Source organism: Melopsittacus undulatus, chromosome 1 (genome assembly GCF_012275295.1).
Source record: "Melopsittacus undulatus isolate bMelUnd1 chromosome 1, bMelUnd1.mat.Z, whole genome shotgun sequence".
Taxonomy (NCBI): Eukaryota; Metazoa; Chordata; class Aves; order Psittaciformes; family Psittaculidae; genus Melopsittacus; species Melopsittacus undulatus.
The window spans coordinates 107,981,333-108,006,526 of record NC_047527.1 but is presented as its reverse complement, the minus strand read 5'-3'; the positions used below and the strand labels follow the sequence as shown (position 1 = coordinate 108,006,526).

At 39.5% G+C, this 25,194-nt stretch overlaps 1 protein-coding gene across 1 annotated transcript in view; it reads left to right on the top strand.

Moving 5' to 3' along the window:
- Window positions 1–25,194, top strand: part of DIP2C (disco interacting protein 2 homolog C) — a 230,050-nt gene that overhangs the window by 94,234 nt on the left and 110,622 nt on the right. The window contains exons 3-5 of the mRNA XM_034061370.1: window positions 3,089–3,199; window positions 19,799–19,924; window positions 20,750–20,959. Coding sequence (XP_033917261.1) covers window positions 19,852–19,924; window positions 20,750–20,959 — 283 coding nt within the window. The 5' untranslated portion in view covers window positions 3,089–3,199; window positions 19,799–19,851. The remainder of the gene's footprint in view (window positions 1–3,088; window positions 3,200–19,798; window positions 19,925–20,749; window positions 20,960–25,194) is intronic.

Below are 25,194 nucleotides of genomic sequence, written 5' to 3'. Positions count from 1 at the left end.
GTCATTAGGTTTCTTACTGTCTCTCCAAAGTGAGGCTATGCTCTGCGTTTTCTCACCTTAAAGGAACTTCGTGTGGAGAGAGGTTTCCCCACAGATGGCAAACAGAGAGCCATTTTGATACAGAATTAACTTCCTCATGTAAATCAGTGCTTTTGGAGAGCCAAGTTCCCACGTTGTGCTCAATACTTGGGTAGAGGTTCACTGTTGTTATATTTATGGGAAAGTGGGAAGTAAAGCCATCAAAGGATCCCCGGACCTCATAAAAGTGGAAGGTATTTTGATATTGTCGTTTAGTTTGCTATGGCCTTAAATGACTGCTAGCGCAGGATGTTGGGGCTTTTTCCTAACTGCACGAAGACACGCTGTGTTACCTATTACGTAAGAACAGACTTTCTTAAAAGAACAAACACACATATACAAAATAAGTGGGAATTAAACTGCTGAAAGTGTCTCAGTTTTCAGATTAGATGAAAGATACCTGTACTAAGAACAAGTAACTGCATAAATCTCTGTAGTGAACCAGAGGAGGGAAGAGCCCTTTGCAATGTTAGGGAGTACATTAGGCAGCTGTGCTGCCTTGCTGATGGGGTATCCTGTCTTCTGCAACAGAGAGTAACTTTGAGTTTACCTTACATGCACTGTCTTTTGGACACCTTGAAAAGAGCTTTTAGCACTGCCCACAGCTGCAGAAGAGAATGAGACGCTTGAGGTGTCTCATAGCCAAGAGAAGGAAACCGCAGGCCTGAATGTGTTTTGTCAGCTCTCAACAGCTTTCAGGTGTACCTGAAAGTTCTCCCTCCCCCAGCAGCTGTGCACCTCTGAAACTCATGCTTTTCCTCACAACTTAATTTCCCCATAGTGTTTCTAAAGCCTACTCCATGTGGTTTTGTTGTTGTAAGAATGCACTTAATCCCCTTTTACTGTGTAATCATGATGTTGTACTTCAGTAGTAACACCTCAATTATTTTTGTTTGTTCTTCTCCACATGCCGTTGCCCTACACAAGTCATTTGCCATGGGTAGTTGTGGCACTGCTTTCTTCACAACATCTCTCACACAGCAGCAGTTTTTTAGGCTCATGTTTCTGGAGTGTGGGTTTTTTTTTTTCTGTAAATGGATGTGATTTCCAGAAAGTATTGAAAACTTTCAATCAAAATTAATTTTATTGTTAATGTTATATTGCTGGTTCTCAGGGTGACCCAGCAAGAAAGGAAAAACTGCAAATGAGGAGAAAATATTTCTTCTGCTTATTTCAGTGATTCAGAAGTTATGTTCACCTGCCTTAAAGAATATGAAGGCTTGAGGGCAAGTGAAATTACACAGTACTGTGTAAAATGAAGACATTTTATTTGATGTAAGGGTATAAATGATTAGTCACGATCTGAGTAGAAGAAAATGCATGGATTCACTCTGGTTTTTATGTGTCTGAGATTTTACTCCAAGTATGTTTTTCAGCCAACCAGCCACTTTTCCACAAAATCAAAGAAGACTTGACATTGCTAATATTCCAAAGATTCAAGAGAGAAGCTGTATTTGGAGTTCAGTTTGTTTTCACAAAGAAATAAGTATACAAAGGGTACAATGGCTTTTAAATTATGCTTTTTAAAGACTTCATTGAAACATAATTGAGACTGCTTGAAATCAACATAGCATTTTTGTTTGGTCTGAAATTTTTTGTTTCGACAAACAGAAACTCTTATCCCTATCCAATAAGCAGGCATCGAATAGTTCAAAAATAGCCGTGGAGAGGGTTTACATTATGTTTTAATTGAAAAATATGAATGTATTTCCAAGCATTGCTTTGTTTATTAGCCATATCTTTGAATGCTTAATAGTTTAATAAAGTGATTTTAACTTTCTTTTTAACAAAGACCTTTTTAACAAGGTCTTTCCTACTGTCAACCCCATATGCAAGAGGTCAATTTTATTTCTGTCCTTACAGTTCCACATAGGGGAACTACTTTTTAAAGGCAAATGTAATAGGGAAGAATTGAGTTCATTTCTTCAGGTAGTCCTGTCTTTTTGCTCCTGTGCATCACAGTGCCTAAGGCTCTGGGCTTACTGGGCTTGTCTGCTCAGGTTCTTCTGTGGAAGACAGCAGGGTAACATATTATGCCACTATTATATATGCAGGTTTGCTCTCTTTTCGTATTGTTTGTTTGAATTTTCATGCGTAATTATTTCACCCTTCTCTGGAAGATGTCAAGGAACATCAGTTTCTAGAAGTGTTTATATACAATGCTGCTGTTACAGCATTACTGTCATTTAAGGAGCCTTAAAGAAAACACCTATTTTTAAGAAAAGCAAATTCACTATGAGAAGGGGATGAATCTTAAATATTGGATGTTTAGAGATCCTTACTGAGGCCCTGCAGGTATATGTATTTTATAACACTGAGTTATTTTTGTTGTTTTGCTGGAACAGGTCACTGTTTTCAGCCTGGTTTGGTGCAGTTATTGTTTACTCTCTGGCTCTTGGAAGCTAAAAATGCCTGTAGGTATTAATATAGTTCCCTTCCTACAGGGTATCTAGTTTCTGTAGGTTAGTATGTTGTTGTCACCAGGTGGTGTCATCCAACTGCGTGAGGTTTTAGGTAATGCGCACTGGGAAGACTAAAATATTAGGTATTATATAGACTATAGATATATATATATGTATTATATATATAATATGTAGATAGACTATTAGACTTGTATTATCAATATAAGTCTTCTTAGGAATTGCTTTTAGTCAGTTTGTAGGAAAGCTTCAAGATCCTTTGCAATGGTGCCTGCCTTTCTTAGCACATCAAAATATTTCCTGAATACTACCTTATGTAAGGTCACATGTTTGGGAAAATAAAACAGCATCACCAAGCTTGCTGCCTGTATGCTCTTCTTATGGAGTCTATGATCTTGGAAAAAGGTTGTCTTAGGGAGAGCCACCAAAATAACCACATCAGAAAAGCTGACCAGAGGCAAGTACCGTGTAACCAATTGACATGGCATGATTTAGCCACTGGATGCTCTTTTTCTGCTTCTAAGGTAGGCTGAACTCCTCCTCCTCACTCCTAAGAATGAGCTGTTTGTTTTGTTTTTTAATTAATGCAGGGGTGGACCAGGCACTGCCACAAGAACGTCGAACTCCTGTTACTCCGTCCTCTTCCTCTCGATATCACCGACGCAGGTCCTCAGGGTCACGGGATGAGCGCTATAGATCGGGTAAGTAGAATTGAAGTCCGCAGAATTGGAATGAAAAGTTAAAATAGTTGCTTCTGTTCCTTGCTTCTTTAAGGGAAATTTTGCTGTAAGCACATGTAGTAGCTATACTTGTGAGAGATTTGTTGTATGAATACAAAGACACTGTCCAAGCATTCAGGGGTGGATTTACAAATCCAAAGTATATCTGGAATTGAATGACAACAAACGTGAAGGGCAGCAAGAAGGGCTTCTGCAGGCACATCAGCAGCAAAAGGAAGAGTAGGGAAAGTGTGGGCCCAGGAGGGGCCAGTAGGTCAAGGGAGGTGGTTGTTACCCTCTGCTCAGCATTTGTGAGGTACATCTGGAGTGCTGGGTCCAGTGCTGGGCTCCCCAGTACAACATAGATATGGATGGGACATACTGGAGTGAGTCCAACAAAAGACCACAAAGATGATTAGAGGAATCATTAAAGGAATTGATAATTAAAAGAACAGAGCCTTTTCTGTGTGAGGAGAGACTGCTAGGGCTGGAGTAATGGAGAAGAGAAGGCTCAGGTGTTCTTATCCATGTATATAAGTAGCTTGGGAGAAGTAAAGAAGATGGAGCCAGACTCTTCTCAGTGGTGCTTAGTGATAGAACAAGAGAGAGTAGGTACAAACTGAAATATGAAAAATTCCATTTAAGCATGAGAAAAAACTTTTACTCTGAGTGTTTAAACACTGGCATGGGTTGACCAGAGAGGTTGTGGTGTCTTCACCCTTGGATCTATTCAGAACATGTCCCCAAGCAGTCTCTTGTAGGTGATCTTGCTTTGAGCAGGGAGCTGGACTGAATGATCTCCAAAGGTTCCTGCCGACCTCCACTAGTCTGTGGTTCTGTGGCGCAGCTGGATTTTGTTGTAGTGATTCCAGTTTGGTGAATACCATGAAAAAAATATCTAATTTGAAGTATAGCAAGTTGGGAGCATCATAATGCCCTAAACAGAAGCACTGATAAGAAGATAAAACTAATTTCAAAGATGAACAAAAGGGTAAAATCTCATTGCCAAATGAATGGGATCCAAATACCTTCACGATGTTGCTTCAGATATAACAACAAGTGAAGGAAGTGATTGGTTTATAACTGAAGGAAAAGTGAATTCTGAAACTCCTTTACTCTTACCTTTGAAGTCATAAACAGCATGTACTACATCTTAACTGGATGAAGGGTAGCTGTGCTGAACCATTGTTTCAACTACTGCAGTATTAAGCATGCTTCTCAGATGACAGCCGGAAAGCGAAGGTCTGGTTGTCCAGTGCTACCTCTCTTGCAGCAGCAGAATAAGGGAGCTATAGAGAGCAGCACCCATCAATCACTATGGCAGAGAAACCCTTGTGAGCTCAGAGTCGGGAGCCAGGGCATGATGGTTGTTGAAGGCGCCAAGGAGCCAACTGTGGAGATTCTGGATTGTGTTTGAGATGCATCTTGCTGGATGCAGTCAGCAAGTTGTGGCATTGTGCTGACACAACTGTGGAAAATTATAGAGAACTCCTTATAAAACCTTTTGTAATATATCTCTGGTTCATTCTATTACTCAAAGAGCTTTCCAGTCCTACTTAAAGGAAAATGAAATGATAAATGTTGGCAGAGAAAGTTAATTTCTGTCCAGACCATTCTGATAAATTTGAAAAACTCCCTTCTCCTCTCAGAAACCTTGGGTTCACACTGTAGATGCTACCAGTTTTCCATCGAATGATGGTTGTAGGATCTGCATAATAAGTCCTTGATATATAAGCCCCTAGAAGCTTCTCCCTCATTACACTGATTGATTTCTACAGTGTTTTCAAACAAGTAAAAATGCCACTCCTGAAATTGTCTAGTTTGTAGGTGTGCAACCCATGGTCTTCAAACCTCCAAGCTGTGACTCTCCAGAGCCATTCTGTTCAAAAAATGTGTGTTGGAAGTTGTCTGCTTGAGCTATGCTTGCAATTTGTAAACAAAGATGTTGAGCCAGTTTGGGGATGAGCGAAAGGAGACATCATGCACATCTTCCCTATGTGCCTGTCCTGATACCCCTAGAGTGCTCTGAGTTGGTGTTGCAACTTCTTGGTCACTGCCTTCTGCCTTGAAAGGAAGGCATTTGTTCAGTGAAATGGTACATAAGGTCCTGCCTTATGGAGTGGAGCATTATAATGTTATATATAAATAATAAAGATACAAATTTTGCTGCTGAGAGGAAAAGTAAGGGTTTAAGTGCAAGGGGTTGCTTGTTAGTGCAGGAGTCTCATCTCAGGAAAGTCAGGAATATACTATAAATCCAGATCTCTCTTGCTGCTCTGAAAATATCCTTGGTATTAAACCTGGAAAGCTTGACAGTATTTTGGAGACTTACAGCACGGCTTTGAATTTCTACCTTGACTGTGTATAGCATGACTCCTCAGCAAGTCACTGAGCTCTCCAGCAAATGGGTTTGAACACCTACAGCATCTTCAGTCACTTCAACTGTATGTAGCAGATGTTGATGAAGGTAAATGTAAACTTCCACTGCAGTTTTGAAGAGTTCTGAGGTCATCTTCTTCAAATTTAGTTTCAGATGACCTTTGCTAAGGTACAGTGCTATGTTCCTACTCTGAATTTTGTTCTCCCCTTCTGTACATTGCCTCTGAGATCAGAAGTCTATTTATTTCTTGATCTCATGACTCATACTTGCTTATTACTGCAGGTTACAAACTTGCGACTCAGATTTCTTTCTTGTTATCTTGTCTACAGATTCAGATTTGCTTCAGGTAGAAGTCTTTGTTTTGCTTGTTGTTTTGTTGTACTTAATACTCTAGCATCTCTGCTCTGATCACACTCCAATTATTCGATCCTAGCTGTTACCCAGTTTCAATGCTTGCTATCGTATTTGGCACATCTTCTTGGAAAAGGCACAAACCAGAATGAATGCCCAATCTTTAACCAATAAGTAATTCACTTCTAGGAAAACATTTTCCTTTCTTAGGTTTTTTGCACCATTTATTTCATTTGACATCTGCAAACGAGTCCTCTACTCCAACTCTGATCAAAGTCCTTTTCTGCCCCTTCTTGGTAAGGTTTTCCTAATTGGAAAACTAGCATCCTGGAAGTCATCGAACTCTCCTTCCATGCCTTTGCTTTTTACATAAATTTAGATGTAAGTGAAGATTGTTTAATGAATTCTCTTTGGAGACTCAAAATCAGTCCTGCCACTAATATCACCTTCAACTTGTACTCTTTTATTATGGAAAATGTCAGACTGTGACATTTTAAATACCTATTTTTTCACTTTGTTCATTATTGTTGTTGTTATTATTATTATCATCATCATTATTTCATTAATGTTGTGATAGAATTTTTCAGCACTATTAGTTTGAAAACCTGGTTTCTATGATTTTTATATTCTAAATAAAATTGACTCTGAGTTTATGGAAGTTTTTTTTTTCTTTCTCCTAAATGTTCCTAATACTCCTTGTGTTTTAAGATAAATTGATTTTAGAATTCAGCCCACATTGGCAATTTAATCTAATTCTTTAAAACCAAAAAGGTTTAATTTTTTTCTGGCTGCTTCTTTTTATATAGGAAGAGATCCTGAACATTGTGTTGCAAAATGTCAGCTGCTGTAATGTTTTTTCAGATATCTAAAGAAATGGGTAATGCTGTAAGTGTAGTAACCGCATCATTGCAGGGTTAAACTACATTATTTACTGTATAGAAATGTGGCGGCTAGTTTAGCTGATACTAATTCAAAAGCGTTTTTTATTTCTTTACTATTGAATATAAAACCTCTCATATTATTTATTCATTTAGAAACAGTATTTGGAAAGGTTTCCCAAATGTAGATTGCGGCAGTGTTTTTCTCCTAGCAGCTGCCATTCTTTAACCAGTGCCTGTAGTATCATGTTATCTGGGGGCTTGAGACGACACTGAAGCCAAATATTGCTGAAGGCTGGATAAGTATTTTGCCAAGAGTTTTTTTTCTGGCCAGTGACTTTTCAGGCAAGTCAAAGAAAAACTGGCATGCACTTCTGTTCTCCAATGCAGAATAGACATCAGCATCTGGTTTGATCTGGTTCAAGTGCCATGACTGCAAAATCAGGCACAGAGTTGAGTATGAAGTCAATAATGGTCTTGTAGATGTAGCTTCAGCTTTGTTTCCTTAGTGCAGTTGAAGAACTGGAGTTCTCAGATACTTTTGGAAGCTGCAAATCCATGGGTTTGGTATAGTGTGTTGATATAAGGAGACAGAAATTACTTGGTAGAGTAAACAAGTAGGTAACCTGGATGGTTTAGCTGTCACAGTCTTACCATGATGTCTAAATGAACTAACTCGGCTGAATAATGAGATGTTGGCCCTATATGTCTTCCATACAGTTACTAGGAATGTGTTTGCTCCCTGATTAGTACTGTCTACATTCTGCTCATTGTAACACTGAAACCCCTTGTAGAAGGACCTGAAGCTTCTGCCACCATTCTTTAAAATACAATCATATCAGCTGTCTTGCTTTTGGAAGAATGGTCTCACTGATTTGGTGCTTAAAATAGTGATGTGTAACCTCTCTGAAGGTGAACCTCTCTGTGCAGCCCTGAAGTTATAGAACTGCTAGAGTTTGGCCCCTTTCCTGTGGCTGGCTATCCTGGTGGCCTGAGGCATAGCTGGGCTCTACTGCCACATAAAGGCTGCAGTGCAGTACAGCAGTGCCTGCTGCTGTGGCAGTTCCAAACCAAATATGCCATGGGTAAAATGGGCACATCCTCCTGATTATAAATTGTTTCCTTGATCGTGATACATCTCCCTCATGTCTGCATTTCTCAGCCATTCATGGCCTGCAGGGTTCAGAGAGCAGCTCTCCTTCAGAGACCTTCAGCACCTCTTTTATCTCCTCTCCAGAGAAAAGTATGATATCCTTCCTCAGCTGGATGTTCAAAACATAGAGAAATGAAACGTCAGGACCTTACCAACCTCATTTTTTCAAAGGGACACCTCTGTGGCATTCAGATTATGCCAAACCAAAAGGCTTCAGTTCTCCATCCCAGTGCTGAAAACCGGAGCATCTTCTCATGTGTCAGGACCTGCCTTTTAGTGATTCCACACCTGTTGGTAAAAAAAAAAAAGAAAGGTGTGATGAGAATACTAAAGAAAGTATGGATCAGTGAAAATTAAAAACTAAAAAAATCAACATTAAATTCTAGGGAATCTGGTGTAGTATGTTCAAATGTGCATGCTTTTGTTAGGAGTGAGATAGCAGCGCTTGGCTCTAGGATTTCTGCTGTAGAATTCTCCTCTGATGAGATGAGGATATGACAGATAAGTTTGGCCAAATAAGTCCCTTGTTTCTCATGAGGTCTCTGAGAAGCCTTGAAGATGACCAATGTTCTGCAGTGCCTGGAGCAACTGAAGAAAAACGAGGCCAGTGAGCTCTAAAAACTGAGTTTTCCAGATGTCAGAAATGATGTGGGAAATAGCAGCATAAGTGAAATTGCAGTGCCTTTATATCTAAGTGCTCACGGTGTCCTAGAGGAAAGACCAGCAAGTGAGAGCACATGTGCTACAGGAACTATTTGGATAGGTTTTAAAAAGCACAGCAGTGGATAAGCATAGAGCTGTGAGCCGAGAAATGGAGTGTTTTGAGAAATGCCATATGTGGAATCAGCATCTCTCAGCTGGTAGCATGGAGGAAGGATGCTGGTGGTAGGGTTATTGTGGTACCTGGACTCTCGGCAAGGAGTACCTCCCTTCTCCCACTCAGTCTTGCTGTTTTTTTTCTGAAGATGAGAAGGAAGAAGTCAATCTGGTGCACCATTCTTGGGGGGCTGCCAGCCCCTGCCCCAGAGATCTTAATGCTGCAGAGAACAGCTCATTTTCCAAGCACATTCGGCACTTCTCTTGAAAGATGTTTTAATATAGGAGATTTTTGGAGATTTTTTTTGCTGAAACAAGTGCATCCTAAGTACAGTTCTCCTGGCTCAGGTTCCTGAGCCACCTTTCCCACACTGTGGTTCAATAAATAAAAGACTGAACAGCTTATTCTGTTTTTGCTTTGAAATCATTAAACTTCCAAACAAATCATCCCAGGCTAAGTTTGAGGGAAATTTGAAATAAGGGAGCTAGAGGTGAAATAACGTACCCTGGAGACCCAAATCCGAGAGAGGAAGTTGGCACCAGGCACAAGGTAGCTGAGCAGCTCTGCTCTAGGAGGTTTGGTATGTGCTGTACCACATATTTGTTCTCATTTACCATGAGGTAAGTGTGTGTATGGATCATAACAAAGGGGGCTGACATTTTATATGTTTACAGCTTACCTCATAGTGATTTAAAATATGTGGATAGTTTATATTTTGTGGGCTTGAAAAGGCATTCAAGATCTCCTTCTGCAATCTTGCCAGAATGGACAAAAAAGAATTATGAGAATATGAGAGTTGTAGTGCATGGTAGAGGAAGGGATGGAATAGAAGGAGTTGAGAAATCATTTTTATTGAACCCTTATCATTTAGCAGTTCTCCAAAGAATAAGGAGGAAAAAAACCAAACATGATGAATATGCTATGTACCAAGATGGGACTGCCTATATGTATTAAGGTAGCTTGACATAAAACAAAAAATTTGCTAACCCTTCAGCTGAGTAAGGGTTACTAAAGGTGTAGATACACTTACTCAGAAATCAGTTAACCTTGTATTTGATTTAGCTCAGTTACAAACTTATTTTCAATCTACAACTCAATCAGGGCAAAGAAGAGCTTGAAGAAAAACTTCTGCAAAGATGTGATTTATATGACTGCATCCTTGCTTTGACCCAGCAGAAAAATTTGTAAGGATAATTGCAGAACTCTTGAGGAAAATTACTCAAGGATCTCCAGAGGAAAGAAATAGAAAGTTGATTTATTTCAGATTGCATAATAAAGGGGCCCGAGATGAAGTCACTATGTAAAGCTGACTTCCAGATTGCATTACAAATGAGATAATAAATAAATGGAGGGAATGAAATGATTAGAGGGAGGCCTGTATGTTGGTTTCCTATTTCACTTATCAGTAGAGTTAATATAGTTCTAAATTTCAGAGTTTAGAGAAAAACATTTTAAAATCATCTTTATTATAATACCTGAAAAATCCAAAGCAAAGCAAAAACTATGCCTTTCAGCAAAACTAGTCATAAAGAGTTCAGTCTGATGTTTTGACATCCTCTGCATCCATCACATAATATCTGTGCTTCACAGCCTGCCCATACAGCTTTCCCAACCACATGTTTAGCTTTTACCTTCCTTCCACCCAGAATTACCGATTATGGCCACTGCCATCCAAAGTGGGATATGACAGCCATGCTTTTTTTTTCATTAGAGTTAAGTTTTTTGACCACATAAGAGTATAAAAAGCTTCTAGCTTCTTCATGTGTGGTCTAGGTGGACAGAAGCTGCCCAGAAGGTACTCGGCAGCAGCTGAGTGATGGCACGGCACAGCCCTTTGCAGAGTGCATGGATCACAGTTTCCTGCACCAGTGGAGTTTGTTGGCTGCAGCATCCTAGAAGAGCCCTGCTTTTTTTGGTGGGACATTCATGGGAGCACAGATGTTTTCTAAAACACTGACTTTTCAGTGTCAGAAAATGTGCAGGTTAACAAAATTTGGCTCTGAATTCATGACAAGTCAGCGGAACTTTTCCCTGTATATCCATGTATCCCTAGTTCCCAGTAAAACCAAAGGCCCAGTGTATATAGTTTAAACATCCCAAAGACTGAAACTTAGACACTTAAATCATTTTTTTTAAATGTAAGCAACAGTTTATTTCTGTCAGTAACCTCCACAACCCTTGTATAAATGAGTGTTGTCTTAGACCAGATGTTCTTGCATTCAGTTGAGTATTCACTAGGTTTGTTGTGAATGCCATATTTCAGAATTAATAGCACACCTGCTTGCAGCTGAAGAGAAATTAGGTGTCACAGTGACCAGGCTATGTGCTTTCTTATTTTAAGGAAAACACATAGCTCCCTCTTTTCTATCTTATTCTTACCCAAAGAGATTGCAGAAGTATTCTGATCCTGCTTCATTATAGCATCACCCACAGCAAAGATCCATTATTACATGGACTCACTTACTTTCACATTCCTAGGGATGAGATGATTTTCCAAAGACTGATCTTTGTTGGATGAACACAACAATTTTATGAAATCACTTGCCCTGTATCTGCCTGAAAATAAGTCAGTGCTGTCAGCCCAGAATAATCAAAAGACAAAGCCTAACTGTAATCTGTTGTGATGACACCACATTTACTGTGTGTCACGCTATTTAGTGTGTCCTGATTGCATTTCTAGTAGATGTAGCTACCAAATTATCTCCACTCAGAGTATGTACAGGCTATGTATTAGGGAATGAATTCTCAGTATATCCTTCGTTTCCATGGTAGCTACAACAAAGGTCTGATTAAACTCATAAGAGACTTTAATGCTTTCAACTACTGGTTTCCTGTAAGGCACAATTGACAACCTTTCGTCTGTATAATTACTTAACATACTTTTGCTATACTTAGTGTTTCCTTATCTAGAATTTTCAGCCAAAATTCATCTTTGATAGTGCTGGTCTGATAGTGCTGTTTTCCCCTAGTATCAGTTACCTCCCTGTAACAACTCCAGAGCTGTTAGGATTCTGCTGTTGTTCTCCCTTTGGTGTAGCAGTAACTGCCCTTGCTCCTACTGATTCCTGCAAGCCACCTCTGCCTCTTCTTCCAGCTATTTTCCTTGATGCTGTCCCAGCTGCTGGCTTCCCTGAAGCAGAGACTTGTGGGTTTACTTACTTGTTAAATATCTGACTTCAGAACTGATCCTCTACTGCAGTATAAATAAGACATAAATATGTTTTCTGTGTGCAAAAAATAACCTCTTCTTAAAAATCCTTTGCCATTCTCATTAGAGAATCATTCTTGATCTTAATAATCTGCCATTCTGTAAGTAAGTCAGTTGTGTTTGTGAATGATCTCATAAAAAACAAGGATGCTAAACCTTCTGAGATTCCTTGGGCCTGTCCTGCTCCCATTTGTATCATCATGTTACCAGGAATTGCTACTAAAGAAAAGGGAGAAAGATTGTTTCCAAAGGCTTAATAAAAAAATAGATAAAAATTGCCCAGGAGAGAGGAATTACATAAGGCAAAAGGAACATGCACATGAAATGGATGAATTCAGATCACATCTAGGTATGTCTCCAAGCAGTCTTATTCTTCCCTTCCAGGAGTAAGTCCCTGAAAGGAGGGATGGAAGTACCATTGCTTCAGAACTGGAAAACCAAGCTGCAGAAGATGGTAGGGACTCTGTTAGATAATTCTGCATCTGTACAGCAGAAACTAGGCAATAGTTTGTTTTTCATATTTGTGTTTCTTAAACAGCAGGGGATTCAGTATCAAGGCTTTATAATTACTGGGAAACTGAAAACACAGCAAAACCAACAGAAGGGAATACATTTTATCAGAAACATAGGTAGAAAAAGACTTGTGCTATCTTGATTCTAGCAATGCACGACTCCTGTCTACAGCCAGTCTAATTTCTTGTCTTAAAAAGAAACAGGGCCACGTGATAAATTAGATGCAAAAGAACTAAGTGACACACAACTGCAAGACCTGATTTAAGTACAAAAGAAAGCACTGTTTTTCTTTTGTGTGCTGAGGCATTCTATGCGAGTGGTGCAAGGAACAGTTTTGTAATGTGGAAACTTTAATGTAGCTGATGCTTACATGGGAGGAGCACCCTGTTTCGTGATCCATGCAGACCTAACACCCAGATCCCTGATCCGTGAGGAGGCATTACTTTGCTTGCAGCATGTTGAGTGTTTGACATGCCTATGGAACAAATGTAGCTACTACAGAATAAAGGAAGCCGCTGAGGCATATTAAACTTATATTGGAAAAGAATTTTAACAACCTGTCCACACAGAGAAAGAATGCAGCTGTAATTTGTTGAATAGGTTTTTGGTTTTTAAAAAAGAAGAGCAGAACAAAAAGGAGCAAACTCATCCTGCTAAAGCAGCAGAAGTCTGTGGGAGGACTAGGAATATGCAGCATATTTCACGTGTCTGAGTTACAGTTCAGAGCTTTCAAGGACCCTGTATCTGGCCCAAGTAAAGAATGTGGCATCCCTGGGGCTCATGGGATGTAAAGGAAAGATCGAGTCAGGATTAAGCTCCATGCCAAATGAGAATGCACACTTCAGAAAAGGACTCTTATAGCAGCTGTAGAGAAAGAAGAGATACCACAGCATGGCTCCATATGTGAACTAGGATATGGCTGACCTTGTTCATCATACGATTGCTTTCATGCTTCAGGAAAGGAAGACTGATTTGCTTGTGGAGCTCATCTGAGTCCAAAAGGGTCATACATATTGTGTTCCCCAAAGTGTTTGGCTAGGAGAGGACAGCTTGTCTTAGAGGAAAGTCACCACTAGCTCTAAGTAGCATATGTTTGTGCAAGGAGAGAGAAAGTATGTTCTTTAGAAAATACTTCTGTAAAAGTTCAGCAGAAAGTTTTTGTATCCCAGAGCCACTACAAACCAGACTAAAACTCCTGGCCAGGCTCTCTTTCTGCTTGCCTACACGTCTTTTGACTAAATAAAAAATTGTTGAGTCCTCCAGAGAAAGACTAGGTTCCAGGCCATACACCATGTAAGGAACAAATGTTTAAAGAACACTGTGAACAGGAAATCAACAGTATGACCAGTCTGTAATTAACAGTGTTTGCTTGTGTGTTTCTGGGCATTATTATTTAACCTTTGAACAGTGCCCACCTATCCACAGTTAATACAGTTACCTCCCTACAGTTATCTCCCTAATATCTTCTGTCACCAAGTTCCTGAGAATAGGCTGCTCCCTCCCACATCTCCATGCATTTCAATGAGCACAGGCTCATCCCTCCAGCTGGGTTGTGCATGAACCACCAGTATCCAGCTGCTTTGTTGTGCCAGGGGATCCCATCAGAGCAGCATGCCAGCACAGGTAGGATGTCACTTTGTTCCATAGAAACAGAGAGGTGGCCTTGTTTCCTTTTCTATGGGGAGTCAAACGCCCATGGAAACATGTTGAACATGCAGCCATTAGATCACACTGAGAGAGAAGGCTGGTGGAGAACCACCATGGAGAACATGGTGTATACAAGCTGGTGCTGTATAGTAATGTATGTTGGTGGATTGGTTTGGTTTTTTTCCTAAGCCTTTCAGTTAAACAAGGAGCACAGCATTGTGCCAAGTTATGAGATAAACCAGATTAAAAGAGTGACTGCACTAACCATAGCATCTCCTGGGAAACCCGGGTAACTTTTCCTGCTGATGGAATGAGGGTTTTACTTCTATTTGCAATAGATGAGAGTTTCCGATTATACGGTACAGTGGTCAAAGCTATGGGTCATCACTCTGGGAGTCTTAGCTTATGGACCCTTATTCTCTATGCAAGTTCTAATTTCTGTGTCTCTTGTTTTGAGGCCTCATCTCTTGCTTAATAGATTGTTAGCTGTTTGAAGGGGAACTTTCTCTACCATGTGTTTGTTTTTACAGTGCACTTCCTTTGTATTTCACTTACTGACTTTGCTCTCAGAATTATGCTTACCCTCTATATCCTGTCATAGAAAGTGAAGGGAGAGAAAAAACAAATAAAAATGACTGTATGCAACAGAGAAAAAACTGGAGACAGAGCTGCTTTGTCTGAAGTTTGCTAAGTATTATCAGGCAGCCTGAAAATATCAAGAAATACATGTCAGGTTGAATGCTGAAAACCAGGTTGATAGCAACAACATGGGTTAAACAGCTTTCCCAAGCATGTTGCTGTACTCTTTCCCATTTATTGATTCCTTAAATACAAGCTTACAAATTGGATTCAATATATCATTGGCCAACCTGAAACAGAGGAGGACAATAGAAGATAAGGAACTGCACATTGGTACTGTAAATAGAGGATATTTTATGCTATTCTCTAGATCTTCTGTTGGGCCTTTCTTGTGGAAAAGCCAGGTGGGAAGACTATAAAGGTTTTGTTACCTATAGGAGTGCTTTAAAGGGTCAGGACCTAGATTCGTTTTATCAGCTGTAACACAGTAGTTAGAATGTCACAGACTTCTACATGAAAGAATATTTCACCTAAAAGCATTTTCTTTCCACTTAGACTTGGAACTTTTTTCCAGAAGGTTTGAGTGCAATTAAATAAAGGTATATCTATGTTTGAAACCCTATCAGAAGTTTATAGTAGGTGAGAAATTGTAACATGTCACACTATGAGGAAAGAGAAGAGAGGTGGTTTTTTTTGCTGATACCTCTTTTTCCTTTTTTTAATGAAATCTCCTAATGGTGTTTCAGGACAAAATCTTTGTACTTGAATGATTTTTTTTCAGGAAAATTTAACAAGAAATAACATGTTTTAAAGCAATGCTTAATCACAATGTGATGAATTCAGTTAGCCTGAGTGTGCCAGAGTAGATTGAGAAGACAGTTCAGACCCTTTTGTCAGACCTGCAAGGCAAGGGGCATCACCCTGCCAGAGATGGTTTGAGATTCTAATGTGATGTTCCCTGCTGATGCTCTGTCTGATATGTGGAGAACACAAACTGCTTTGTGCTGATGAGATGGGGGGGGAGGGGAAAGATAGTTTTCTGTCCCAGAGAAGCTTGGATATGGCTTATTATCTTCATTTTACCTTGTTACAGTGTGTATCACAAATGTGGTTTCCTTTGTTTAGTGAACAAGAAGCTTCCAGTTACTACTGTCTAAATTTCTACTGCAAGTCTCCTTATATTTTTTCAGTAACTGCTAGGGACAAATTGTGATCAAGTAGGGGGAGAAGACAGGACACCTGCATGCAATACAGTGGACACCATAGCCTATCTTTCACTGAGATAAAGGCAAAGACTTTTGCTCAAACTGATGAGAAGCAAATCATCAGGGTCAAACTTTGCTGAGGACTCTCCATTTTGATTTAGGTTTAAACCCATGCTGCATAAAGCTATAAAAAGGTTATTATTTGTATTTTGGTTAACGTTCCTTGTGATACATCAGCAAAGATGTCTTGTAGCTCAGAAAAGCAAAGCTAAAACTTAGAGAAAAGCAAAGCACGTGTCTGGAAAATGCATACCTGACGCTTAAGTGACAGTCTGGCTTTCCATCCCCTGTGATTTCTCAATACTTTGAGACTTAGACTCTAGGTATGAATGGCTTGAATGCTTTTCATGAGCTTAACAACTCCAACTCTATAGAAGACTGCCAAAACAGGTTGAAGAGCATCTTCAGAACCCATCAGTAGGCTTTCATTCAAAAAAGAAGCCTATATAAAAACTATATAGGCCACAACGTATTCTTAGCTATTTTTTATGTGCTTAGGGACACTTCAGGTAGCCAAGAGTTTCACTCCTGGGAGAGAACATTGTGAAAAGATTTTTCATCCATGCTTGATTGTTTCTGCAGTTTTCTTTTTCTTCTCCCCCTAAAAGCTTGTAAGCTCCCACTGATAGTCCCTGGACCACCTTGGGACTGCAGTCATCAGCCTTTTCTAGACACATGTTCTGTTTTCTTTGAGACCTCCATGTTCTGAGTAATGCCTTCCCAAGAGTTGACCTTGTAGACTGGGCTGGGAGCAGGTGTGCATGTTCCTTCTCCTCAGTCAGCTTCCCTCTTGTTTATTCAGTTTCTTATCTTTCCATTGTTTTTCATTTCCTGTAGGGGTTTCGTGGTATTTATTTTGGGATTTTTTAGGAACCTGTAGTTCGATTTATTCCACAGTAACCCATTACAGATAAACTTATCAGGCATGTGCTCTGTTAAGAAAACAGTTAAATTCCTGCACTCCTGTGGACTCATTTGAAAGTCAAAACCCTGCAGAATGTTTTCTAATTAAGGTGATGAGTTTACCTATCAAAAAAGAAATCAAAGAATTCACAAGTGATGATGATTCAGTGTCCAGCTGTCACGAAGCAATTGAATAATGATTTTCTGTCATCTCTCCTTTAAAACACTTTGAGTTACACCGCATCTCCCTGCTTACACTTACAGTGAAAACCAATCCTATGTACAATAACACACAAAATAAAATGATTCCTCCTGTCTTGATCATCAAAATTTATTTTCTTCTAAAAATTGCTGTAGAGTTTTGTTGGTTTTGGGGGTTTATTTTGCTTGGGTTTTTTAAAGGGAAAGCTCCTTTTTAATGCTTGATATCTAATTGTTATCCTTTGAATTAAAACCAAGAATTTACCATTTGTTCGATAAGAAACACAAACTCTTAGGGAGCATGTTCAGGTGTGGGGTGAGCAGGTAGGGATTTATTCTGAGGACATGCTGTTACATAAAGATTTACATTGTTTATTTTCTTAGTCTGTTACTTTTCACATAGACTCTACAGAAGATAAATTGTTTCTGGTTTGATGTTAGCATTGCAGTCTTCCTCCATTTTGGTTCATCACCTGGATGGCTCTTTTATCTTTTAGATATGGTTTTCCAGCTTTGCTGTTTGCTTCTCTTGCTTTGCTTTTGCTGACATGCTCATCCTCTTCATGATTTAAAACAAAAGCAGAAAACAACTCACAGAAGCAGCTGATAATGTTTGTTTTCTTAGACCTGTTCTTCCCTGCAGTCTTTCACTGAGAGGTGCTTAAACCCTGGCAGTAGACAGGGAACACCATTATTAAAAATGAGACATTGCAGCTTATGAGCAGAGTGTATCATCTAATGCTTCTAGTCATCCTTCCCAGTTGTTATTTACAAGTTACTTTTACTGATGTGATCCAACCAGCAGCTCTTATTTAAAGACATATATACTCTTCTATTTCCTGTTGATCTTCTCACGGAACATTGCCCGTTCAGAGCTGCCACTACATCAATGCAGGAGTAGGAAAGAAACAGGCTACGTGCTGCCAACCCAGCCCACAAGGGTGATCTTCAAACAGATTCAGCAGCAGCAGAAGTGAGATCACTCTGGATTAAACCTGTTTTCACTATGCTCCTACTTCATAAATGGGAATAGCTAAATTAGGCACCCAACTTGCTGCATATTCTACAGCTGATAACAGTGACTGGTTAAAAGGCAACATCTAATGTGCTTGCGGTTGTGTGCCAGAGTCAATATGCAGCCAGTGGGTCAAAAACGAGAAGTGACTTTTGTTGGTTGCCATGTGTTTTGCACACAGTCTCCTCGTGTGTTTCTTGTTCTAAACGCACAGACAACAGTGCAAGGTAGTAAACTAAAGGCAGACTTACTTCAGTCTATAGTTATGGTAGCAATTAAAGAATTTACACACAAAAAAGTCATTATCAAAGCACGTCATTAACGCCTTTTAGACATGATAAATGGCCTTTTTCAAACTTTGGGAGGCAGGCAGCTGTATATACTTGTGAAAGGTAGAGAAGCCCTTCACTGGGGATGTCCCCACAGAGAAGGGATCTGTTGCATGCTTTGGACCAGGCTGGTGTGGGCTGTGTGTAAGTGTCTGCCTGTGAAGCACCAGGTCTGTGCTCAGGGTGCTTTTTCTTATCATTCCACCTCAGGCGAACCTTACGTAATACTTTTCTGTGAAAAATGCTGAGTGATGGAAGTAGGAGGAGGATCCTGCATCAGAAGGAGCATGTCCAGCAGGTCTCACTCAAGTGGGACCTCACTGAGGCCACACCTGGAGCACTGCATTCAGTCCTGGGGCCTTCAACACAAGAGGGATGTGGACCTGCTTCAGCAAGACCTGAGGAAGCCACAGAGATGATTAGGGACTGGAGCACCTCTGCTCTGGAGACAGGCTGGGAGAGCTGTAGTTGTTTAGCCTGGAGAAGGTTCAGGGGAGACCTTAGACCAGCTTCTGGTGCCTAAAGGAGGCCTAAAGAAAGATGGAGAGGGAGTTTTTACAAAGGCATTTAGTGATTGGACAAGGGGGGCTGGATTTAAACTGAAAGAGGGGAGATTTAAATTAGGTATAAAGAATATATTCTTCCCTGTGAGGGTGGTGAGGCACTGGCACAGGTTGCCCAGAGAAGCTGTGGCTGCCCCATCCCTGGCACTGTTCAAGGCCAGGCTGGATGGGGCTTGGAGCAACCTGGCCTACTGGAAGATGTCCCTGCAGGAGGGGTTGGAACTGGATGAGCTTTAAGGTCCCTTTCAAATCATTCTGTGATTCTGTGATTTGGGAGTAGGGGAACTGCTGCCATTTCTGTTGTGACATTTCACATACTTCTCACCTTTCAAGCAAATGTTTCTGTTCACATAGTCTGTGTGACTTTAGTATATATTGGAAACCCCATTGATTTAAAAAACAGGCAATTTTAGTACACCATGCTTCCACAGGAAAGAGTGATGGCTGGTGAAGTAACAGCTCTTGGTTAAACAGTGGTTTACTCTGGGGAAGCCGTGTTCCTGCTCTGCAAATACTGCAGCGCTGCTCTGGGAATATCATCCAGCTCAAAGGGCTTGTTTGTTGGTACAGCACTTTTCACTATAGCTGCTTTTTCTACAGTGAGAAGAGCTCCTGCAGTTCCTCTGAGATCCCATGCGTTCCTGGCCTTTCATCATGCAATATGTGTTGTCAGCCGAGCTGGCATTTGACCAAACCTGCATACAGGTGCACTGAATGCACAAACAAACAGCTCATGTCTGTCTTGAAATCTCTAACTTGAAATCTCTCTTTCCTTCCAGATGTCCACACAGAAGCAGTTCAGGCAGCCCTTGCTAAACATAAAGAAAGGAAAATGGCAGTCCCCATGCCCTCCAAGCGACGTTCATTGGTGGTGCAAACATCAATGGATGCCTACACACCTCCAGGTGAGCCTCTCTCTGTGTTTTATGATAATCTAAAAAATGGTTCTTTGTGCTGCTAAAGGCTAATAATCTGCAGGCATAGAGAGTAATGGAGATGTCATTTGAAGCACACTGAGCATAATGCTGAAGAGTGTTTGAAGAGAAGGTGAACTTAATGGCTGGAATGTCAATAGGGGTAGTTCTCATAATTGCTTTTCTCTTTATGCTTCCTCAACTTGCATTGGTCCTTTTGGTCTTACAAGGACCTAACTATGGCCAGCTAGTCATACTGTTTGTGAGCCAGAGTTCCTTTCAAGTTTCTGGTTTATTCCTAACACTGTAATGTTACATCTTTACAATTATTTGTGCAATTCCTTTCCAAATTTATCTGCTCTTTTATTTACTAGACTGTGAAAATGCTCCACATCTCATGCAGTCTTGTACTTGCTGCACCCAGGCAGGACTCCCATTTCTCACTGAAAGGTGTACTCTCCACACTGTGGAATCATCTGGGGAAACTATTTTTGGTATTCTGTGCTGTTAATACATGGCTGGAGATCTTCAGAAGATTCTCAAGCCAAATTATAAAGGAAGATTTGTTTATTGTCCTAATTTTTTGTACAGTAATACCCAAGCCATGGCCTTAGAGCAGGAAAGATCTCTCAGTGCAGTGTGCAACTGACTTTGTTTCAGGGCTTTCAGTGTTACAGACTTTTCTTATTATGTTTGTCGACCTTCATGAGTTTTGCTTAATGGCAGTTATCTTTAGATTTGTAATATGAACATGCTGTATTTCTGTTAAGAAAACCTGAAAGCACTGCAAGTTAACAGGCTGTTTTTAATTACTAGATACTTCTTCTGGTTCAGAAGATGAAGGCTCCGTACAGGGCGACTCCCAGGGAACTCCCACCTCAAGTCAAGGGAGTATAAACATGGAACATTGGATCAGTCAAGCGATCCATGGCTCTACCACGTCAACCACTTCCTCCTCCTCGACACAAAGTGGAGGCAGTGGTGCTGCACACAGACTAGCTGATGTTATGGCTCAAACACATATAGGTTAGTATACGGTATATGGCTCACAAATTCCTTAAAATGTGCAGTTGCAAGACTTAATTACTCAGCACTAAGGGTTTCCTTAGGATCCATCAGTAAGAAAAATCAGTGCATGCCACATTAGGGACTTCTTCCATGGAAGTTTTTCCCCTATTGATGTGCCACCTTAATTACATAATTTGAGTGAATTTGATAATTCACTTTAACAGTATGTCCTCTTAATTTTTTTTTTTTTCTGCCATTAGTTGAATCTAGAATACTTGGGCTGGAATATCTTGCTGTTATAGTCCTTGAGAAAGACGACTGTATACCTTCGGAGAAGGGAGCTGTTATTATTAGTAGCTTGTTTATATCATACTTTGGAAAGACCCTAGAAAGTCAAAGCTGGCTTTCTATTAGGGATAAGCTTCACAGAGATTAATTATTTCAGAATATTGTGCCATTGACGTTAGTCTTCAGGAAAATGAGGCAGCTATTTGATTAGGCATGTGGAAAGCAAAGCTTGTTTTCCCTTCATTCTTCAGGAACTGCTGTTTATCACATGAGGCATCTGCTTTGGCTATATTCTTGCTGGTGCTGTATAGTTTGGGTTGTCTCACTTGAAAATCTGTTGGAATCTGTATTGGAGCAGAATAAAGCAACCTTGGTACTGGTCTACTACCCATATGAAATGCAGTTTTGTGTGACTGTTCCTAAGCTGATCATTCCTTTTCAAGTATATATAATGAGGTTCATGAAAGAATCTTAAATGTTCCTGATTTTATGTGCTGAAACAGTAGTCTGTATCCCCCCCCTTTTTTTTTTTTTTTTTGCTATGAGTATAGCTTGGTGTAGAACCTGTATTTTCAGATAAGTAATCCTCTCACCATGATCTAGAATCACTGAATTGCAGTCAGGGGTAGAATTTGTATTGTATTCTTAAAATTCATGCTAAAATAATAGCCTAGAACCTTATTTTAGAGACATATACACTTCTGAACACATTAATCATTGCATTTGGTTATTTTCTGTAACTTCATCTTGAAATGCTAGAGGAAATTATAGCATAGAGAATTAAATTTATCCAAACTCAGAAAGGTTGCATTACTCACACACCAAGTCTTAATGTGTCTTTAAATATAGCTTCTTTATAATGTGACATTTCAGTAATTTTAAATCTGGCACAGTGTGTCTTCTTTTATAATCACTGAGTTCACAGTAAATAATACAGCATTTATGGAGCTAAATTAAGATGGCAGTATTCTGCGGAAGAAGGAAATTCACCTTCTTTCACTTGTTCTATTTTGCCTTCTTGTTGACTAGAAAGGTGTCTCCTGTGAAGGAAGCAGTTAAGCTTACCTCAGTATATGCATATTTTCATTCATTCTCATAATAAGATATCATAAATAGCATCTCTATTTGGACAGCAGTTTTGATGTTGTAATGTAAAGGTCATTTGGATACCAAATATGAGTGATATCTGCTAACAGATTGAGACTGTGATCTTAGGGTTACCATCAGTCATTGCTAAAACCACTGGAAATGTAAGAGAAGCTGAACAGTTGATAACTGTAAGATGTATTTCTTCATGGGTGAGCTGCTTTCTGCAAGGATTTGAAATTAAATAGTTCTTTTGTTTCTTTTCAAACCATGTAGGTGGATTTTGTGTTTAATTCCATTCTAAGAGGTAATAGATTCAAGTATTCTCAAAGATAGCCTTGCTATTTCAGAGACAGTATGCCAGTGATCCTAGATGAATAATCCTCTTTGATAGGAGAGAAGGTGAGGGAGAAGAATAATCCCATTCTCTGAAGCTCATCAGTTACTGAAGACAATGTCTTCTTGATCACAAAGAACATATTTTCCCATGGTGTGATGTTTGCTTGGGCCAGGGAGTTGCTTTCCACAGACAGATCAGCCTGCAAGAGAGAAATCTGTAAATATGTAAGGATATACTGCTATACTCTGAAGATGCCAGTTTTGGTAAATACATATTTAAGGGGCAACAGTAAAGACCTTTAATGACAACAACAACAGAAAAAAAAATGCTCACTGTTCTCATATCCACTAGGATTTGACCTCCAAAGTGCCTCAGAGAATCAAAGGGAGAATTTTCCAATTTAAGAACTGTAATGCCGTCCTGAGAAGGGATATGATAAAAAGGTTCAGCTTTGTGGATAATTTAGATAATTTACATAAGCTATTATATGCTTCTAATATTATACTGTGTATTTAATTTGGCAGCTGCTGCTGCTCTATTATGGCCAAAATTCTAGTTTAATATAGATATCTTCTAAATATTTACTCTCACCTTTAGGATGCTGAGGTGTCTGTACTAACCTACAGGAAGAATCTCTAGTTTGGCAAAAGTATCACAATTGTATTGGGTAATTCCTAAAGTTAGAATTCAAACCAGTGAAATATGTAAAAAATACCCAATATTCTGGCCCATCTTTGCATCAGCGCTGTATATATGTCTAAGTTGTTTAAGCGCTGCTTTGTCTGTAATACATGTTTTGGATCTATACATACATAAAAATCAAGCACATCCCAAAGCTCAGAAAGTTTATGTAATGGAAATCACACAGTGCTTACCTATGATTATAAATTTAATATAAAGTTAAGCAGCTCACTGCAAAGTTTTTGTCCTGTAGGTGCATATAATGTCTTTTATATATACTTCAAATATATTTCTCTTTGAAAATCAGTGACCTCTATCCAAAATAAAGGCTACATAGATTTCTAATCAAATAAATACAAAAACAAGTGCCATAAGGCTTGACTAATAGTTATCTGACAACCTTAAAATTCTTATGTGTTCTTAGGGGGAATGTTAACTTAAAATATGGGACCCTAGTTTAAAATACTGTCTGTCATCTGGACATCAATACAGAAAAGCCCAGCTGATGGGGAAAGCTACAGCTCTAACTCTGCATTTCTCTGCCCTGACAACCAGAAAAGCTATCTTGTTTGGGAGAAAAAGCTGCATTTCCTTCAAGTATAATACTGTGGGGATACTTTCTGAGTTCCCAGAAACTTTTCAAATACATGTACTTACATGTGCTTCCAAACTTCCATTGGAAAGTATTCCTCCACCTCTTTGTTTCTCGTCAGACATGGGCTCTGTCAGTGCACATACTCTGTCCCTGTGTGAATGTGCTCTGCATCATTGGTTCTTTTTGATTTTCATGAAATGGGATAAATTGTATAACTCCAGTTGCACAAATGAAGAGAGCCTTAACTGGAAACAGATGTTCTGCCTGTGATCTTCTGATGTGAGAATATTGGAAAAGATGGGAAGAGGAGGTGACGCAAATATGTATGTTTGATGGAGGAAATGCTTTGAAGTCATGCAGCTGTCACAGTTTCTGCTTCTTAGTCAACATATGTGTCAGGATCATTCTTGTTAACTAAACCTCAAACAGTGCTTCAAGTTACCTGACATAAGACCAAGCAGCTCTGTACAGACTGTGTACAGACCATGTCCATAGTGTAAGCCTGAATTGACCTTTCTATACAAAAAAGGGTACATTTCACGTAACACTGACAGTTATCTTTTTCTTTGGAAGTCATTCAGACCAAATTTTTGTCTGTATGACTTCAGTTCCTTCAAGCCTGACTCTTGAGAAAGGAGTGAACCGAGGATTTGTAAATCTTATGGATGAAACTTTCTGTAGATACTACCATGGGAAGACATCTGTTAAGCAGATACTATAAGGGAACATGCAAGAGAAACCTTAATGATGCTACTCTGCTGGATAAGAGTTCTTCTTAATGGAAATGTAAATACCAGATGTGCAGGCATGGTGCTAAAACCCCACTCTTTGGCTAGCCAGAGGTGGCCACCTTGGGAAAGGAGTAGTTAGGTGATTTGAAATGCCAGTACTGCTTGTTCAAAAGGAAACCCTTTTACAAAAGAGCAGGAAGCTGCTTTCGAATGTTATTTCATCCTACTCAGCACCATGTGTTACAAAGAAGTATTTGGTTTCAAGTGTATAGATCTGAAGAGAGAGCATCTCTGCTCTGTGGTGCTTTGAATCACGTATCTTCTCTCCCATGTATTAAAAAATCATCTCGCTGCTAAGACCTGAAAGCAAATACTTTAACTCCAATTCAGTTTGCCTTGTAAAATATGAAAGATGGAAACACTTCACTGAAAAGATGTAAACAATTATATTTTTTACTTTAGAAGTACTTTCTCATGTTACTAATAGCTGACTAACTACTTATTTTCTTTGTCGTGATTTCTCCTATTTGCA